At 47.6% G+C, this 5,751-nt stretch overlaps 1 protein-coding gene across 1 annotated transcript; it reads left to right on the plus strand.

The window, feature by feature from the left end:
- The first annotated feature begins 4,006 nt into the window (after positions 1 to 4,006).
- Positions 4,007 to 5,516, plus strand: LOC133907545 (expansin-B2-like). Its single transcript, XM_062349606.1, has 3 exons — positions 4,007 to 4,284; positions 4,441 to 4,550; positions 4,759 to 5,516. The coding sequence occupies exons 1-3, from the start codon at positions 4,089 to 4,091 to the stop codon at positions 5,272 to 5,274; spliced, it is 822 nt and encodes a 273-aa protein (XP_062205590.1). The 5' UTR covers positions 4,007 to 4,088; the 3' UTR covers positions 5,275 to 5,516.
- The last annotated feature ends 235 nt before the right edge of the window (positions 5,517 to 5,751 follow it).

Here is a 5,751-nt window from a genome sequence, read left to right on the forward strand (position 1 = left end):
CCACCACTGGTATATATATAGGTGTTTGATTTTCATCTTTTCTAGAATCAATTTTGGCCTTTTTATGAATTCTCTCACTAAAATTAGGCCCAGCAGATTGTTTAGCCTTATTAGTACAGCTAGGAATAGACACATATTCCACCTAAGGAGTTTCATCTTTAGGAACTTCCCTTTCAAATAACAAATCATAGAAGAAATAGCCATCTGACATTGCCAAACAATCTTCAACCATTGCAGGAACTTTCTTAATGTCCCTACAACCTATTTTCAATCTCACAAACTCCTGTTTGTACATGCTGGCTTTATCAATCTCAAGAGTAATACCAATTAGGGATCCAACATAAGCAAGGACTGGCTCAGACCTGCTCTCATGTGGAATCATCCTAACCCTAAACCAAGCAATTTGTAAAGAACCCTTAGCTTCAAGGGCTGGGTTCCAATTGGACACCTTAATTTCAGCCTTAGCCCTCCTCCCATGCCCATGGAAGTAAAATGAGACCATTCATATGTCTTCTTAGCATTAGGAAAACGCATACTAAATTGAGTTTCAATCCAACTTTTTAGCATGACAACACCAAGTATTATCAAAACTATCTTGAAATTCTTGTTCAATCTGTTGTGTTGTAGCAGACCCTTTTACAACAGAGATCATAGCAAGACTAGCGCATTCTTTCAAAGCCATAGCATTATGGACATTCTCAATAAAGAAAAAGTCTAGTTCAACACTTTGTGTCCCAGACATAGGTGCTACAAATTCCCAAGGGTGATGCTAAGGACAAAGCCTAGACCCGTGACCCTCTCGGCCACATTGAACACATCTTACAAACTTAGTACAATCTCGAGCCAAATGATCAAAAGAGCCACGGCTAAAGCAAGCCCCCACTTCAAAATTAGACCCCCAATCTCTACCCATCTGAGAAGAAGAAGCATGTGATTTTTGGATAGCCTGGGAAGATGGATGAGTACTTACATCACGAGCCATCTGTTTTATCTTTGTAGGGGCAGGAATCACTTGTTGTTTTTCCCCAGTGTCTTGAGGACCTTGATTGCATTCAGATCTCATCTCTGGCCAGTGATCCAAGCGACCTTGACTTGTATCACCAGCCACCAAAGCCAAAGGATCAGGAGATTGACTCTCAGGAAGTGATGAAGTATTTGAGATTTGGGGACCAGTAGTTGGCTTAGGATCATAGGTCCGGGTCCAACTGTCTGCCATGAACGACCGCCATCCGAGTGCTTGAAACCACTATGAGCAGTCATGCGCCCATCTCCCTGGCCATATCTGCTAGATCCAAAACCATCTCTACGCGCCACCCAACCTTGATGTGAAAGTGCATCTAGGCCCCCTAGGGACTAATGAGTTTATTGAGATTATGAGTAGGATTTAGTCCTATTGGTGAATTTAATGGACGATGGCATCCCTCAAAAAGAAAAGAGAAGCAGATTGTAGTCGCTCAATAGTTTTTAATTAATTTTATCTTTTGGATTTGAGTTTAGAAATGTCGTACTATCAAGGGGGATTCATTTGATAGTCCTGTAGGTGTCTCAATGCTCAAAGTGTCCTTTTAGAACCAAAAGATGAGAGACACAATCACCCACGGACACTGGGAAAAAGGGCTAAGTTGCCTAAGTCCGGAGTCTCCGGGTTGGGTCGGATACTCCGGGGTTTGGCATTTTTGGCCGGAGTCTCCGGGTGAGACTCCGCTAGAGAGTCTCGGTTAATCTTTAAAATGTTTTATTGTCGGAGTCTCCGGATGGTACCGGATACTCCGAGGTCTGGCCTTTTTGGCCGGAGTCTCCGGGTGAGACTCCCCTAGAGAGTCTTGGTTAGTCCTTAAAATATTTAATGTCGGAGTCTCCGGGTGATATCGGATACTCCGGGATCTGGTATTTTTGCCGAAGTCTCCGAGTAAGACTCCGCCAGAGCCCTTCGGTTTGGGTTTAAATATTTAAGGTCGGAGTCTCCGGGCAAGATCGGAGTCTCCGGGGTCAGTTCAAATTTTGCTGTAACGGCTAGTTTCTAACAGCGTTCTGTGCCGAGTCTCTGTGCTGGTCGGAGTCTTCGGGCAAGACCGGATACTCCGGTAAAAGTCAACCAGCACAGTAACAACTAGTTTTTAGAGAAAGGGTATAAATACCTCCTTTTCCCCTCCAATTGAATGCTGCTACTTTTGCTAAGCTACTTGTGGACAAACACCTTCAAAGCATTGAAGAGCCCTCCCAAACCCCATCTAGAGCTTTGTTTCTTGCTAGATTTGAGATTTAGGGTTTGGTGAGTGTGATTAAGAGCTTGAGAGCAAAAGGCAAATCTTTGAGCATTTGAGTCATTGTCAAGCTTTCGATTCGCACTCTTGGAGTTTTGTGCTCCTAGACGGTAAGACGTTGTTCGTAGAGCACTCAAGATTTGTGGAGTGTCATGGGAAGTTTGTAATCCACCATCAAGTTGAGTAAGAATCCCTAGCTTGATCTTTGTGGTCGCTAGGAGAGGATAGGGTTGAAAGAGATCCGACTCTTTGTGAGCTCTTTAACGGAGACGTAGGCACTTCTTTGTGGAGTGGCCAAACTTCGGGGTAAATTCCTTGTCTCTTTTATATTCTTGCAAAGTTACTTTGTTCAAGTTGATTTTGGGGATTTTCCCGATCTTTGTGCTTGTGAGTCTCTAGCTGCAGGTTCTTGTTGAAAAGAAGCTTATACACCTGATAGGACTTGTGGTAACCTTTAGATCATTTAGAACTTCTCTCAACTTACTTTGATTTCATGATCCTGTATAGGCCAGATAATCTGGGTTAGATCGGATATTTCGTACCTCGGAGTATCCGAACTCTACCGGAGTATCCGGATCTGTTTAATCCGCTGCGAAGTTTTAAATTTCAGGAGCGCCTATTCACCCCCCCTCTAGGCGACATATAGTACATTCATGATGACCCGCCATGATAACCGGCACAATGATCTGGTGTTGAGGCGTAGGCAAGGATCCACCTGGGACAACGATCTCGTATATCTGGTGATAGACCCCCCCCCCCTCCCACACTCCGACGAAGTAGAGGAAGAACTAGAATTTCATAAATGCCGAAGCAACTTCCGGAGAGAAGGATTGAAAGGAAGTGGCGCAACTAGAGAATTTCTAGGGTTTTTTAGGGTTATAGGCATAAGAACCCGCACCCCTTCGCAAGGCAAACATGAAACTATCCTCCTAGACGCTTATGATCCCGCCTGCAGAGACCAGGAAGGCGTCCATGGCGGCCCTTCCCACTCCCGCACTGCATGCCCTAGGATTCCAGGGAATATCCGTGCATTTGCCCACTCCGCTTCGCACGCTCCCATGACGTGCGATCGCAAACGTGTGAACGGCATAAATCTGAGAACTTCACGTGGAAGGGTGAACCGTCGTGCAACCATCTCGTGGCACGTCACAGCCAACGGAAGAACGGTGACTGGCGGTGATCTCCCCGGTCGGACCAAGGGTGTAACCGCCTCTCATTTTTCACCTTGTTTTTAGTTACTTGTGACTGAATCTCCATGTTTTCCAGCCCTGCACGTCACATAGCTATATCTACAATTCAATCAGAAAGAGAACAGTTAGTTTGCCATACTTGATTTGCATCACTATTCGTTCTCCGGTTGAGCTCAACGGTCTGACCATACTTGATTTGCATCACCGTTTGGCAGTCCCGGATAGGGTATAGAGCGGCAGGACTCATTGGATCTCGATCCAACTGCCCAGATCCTACTATTCAAAAGAGAGAGAGAGAAATTGTTCGGCCGATACGTAGGCGAGCCCAGAGATTATTAGCGAATGATTAGCAGTTATTGACGTACGGTAGGAGTGTACGTTCATAGTGACATGTTCTAACTGCCAAGATGTGATTTTGTAATGGCAAGCAGGCTCGGTGGCCATGTGACCTTGTACCTCTAAACACGGCACGTCCGGTGTGCGGAGACGACTATCAAAGCCGAACTGCTCGTCGTCTTTGCCAAGTTGCCGGCCTATAAGTACACCGGCAATCTCGTCCCTCATCAAGCCACAAAACAGCCAAGTAGTAGCAGCGCATAGAAGGTTCTAGCTCAGCTGGTACGTACGAGCTGAGATGGCCGCCGTGATCGCCTCGAGGGCGGCTGCACTCGTTGCACTGTTCGCCGTGCTTGCCACGTACGGCGGTCGCGCCGAGCCGGTGAGCAACAACGCAACCGCCGCTCGCCGACTCCTCGCCTCCAGCTCCGGCTGGCTCCCCGCCAAGGCCACCTGGTACGGCGCTCCCAACGGCGCCGGCCCCAACGACAACGGTATGTACGTCAGTACGAGTGCGTCCCGGCACGATGCGTGGCGTACGCATGGATGCTAATGCTGTCATGTTTACTATGCATGCCGTGTTATTTTTCGCCGTCCGGACACCGCGCTGTGACTGACATTGTGTCATGCATGCATTGATCGATCTGCAGGTGGTGCGTGTGGGTTCAAGCACACGAACCAGTACCCGTTCATGTCCATGACGTCGTGCGGCAATGAGCCCCTGTTCCAGGACGGCAAGGGCTGCGGCTCATGCTACCAGGTACGGTAAAATACAGTACGTACGAACGTAAATTAATCTAGCAATGTACGGGACAAGTTTAAAATGCTTGTCCACTTGTCCTGATCATTTAAGTTTGATCGGTCAAATTGTGGCTGCAACTCTTTTCCTCGATGCTAACGACGTCACTAGTTGAATTCGGGAGGTCAAAAGTAACGCATCTCTTCCTGTTCTGTTTAAAATACTTTAGATAAGATGCGTCAGTGAGAATAACCCCGCCTGCTCCGGCGAGGCCAAGACGGTGATGATCACCGACATGAACTACTACCCGGTCGCCAAGTACCACTTCGACCTCAGCGGCACGGCATTCGGCGCCATGGCAAAGCCCGGTCTCAACGACAAGCTACGCCATGCCGGCATCATCGACATGCAGTTCAGGAGGGTGCCCTGCAACCACCGAGGCCTGACCGTGAACTTCCACGTGGAGGTGGGCTCGAACCCCGTCTACCTCGCGGTGCTCGTGGAGTACGCGAACAAGGACGGGACCGTGGTGCAGGTGGACCTGATGGAGTCGAACTCGCGCTACTGGACGCCGATGCGCCGCTCGTGGGGATCCATCTGGCGTCTCGACTCCAACCACCCGCTGAAGGCGCCCTTCTCACTGCGCATCCGCAGTGAGTCCGGCAAGACGCTGGTGGCCAACAACGTCATCCCGGCCAACTGGAGGCCCGACGCCGACTACCGCTCCGCCGTCCAGTTCACTTAACCGCACGCTACTCCTACATGCTACAACCATTCGTAAAGCATTGGTGGTCCAGTTATTTTGGTACCGTGTGATTGCAATGGGGTTGGCGAATTTCAATTATGTGTTGTCGTTGAGTGTGTCTTGAGACGCGTGGGAAATGGCGGAGGCAAGTATTATACATGTGCTCTCCCGCCTACTATTACAAGTGTTTACAAATTACATACTGTGGGAAATACAACTTCACATTTACTTATACACACGTGTCTAACCTTGATCGTCCATTTCTTTCACATAATATTTATTTATCTATTCATTCTCATACTTATTTTATAATTTTTTTCATCCATCCTTTCAATCTAACCTCAAAACAAATGAAAGCTACGAGTGCGCATCCAAGTTTGAAAATTTCCCTTCCGTACAGTATGTATCCAAAGAACGAGGCTGTGGCCAAAGCAATGTATTGACTTTTGGACCAGTTATTTCCGATTACAATATTGA

The sequence above is a fragment of the Phragmites australis genome, chromosome 24 (assembly GCF_958298935.1).
Source record: "Phragmites australis chromosome 24, lpPhrAust1.1, whole genome shotgun sequence".
Taxonomy (NCBI): Eukaryota; Viridiplantae; Streptophyta; class Magnoliopsida; order Poales; family Poaceae; genus Phragmites; species Phragmites australis.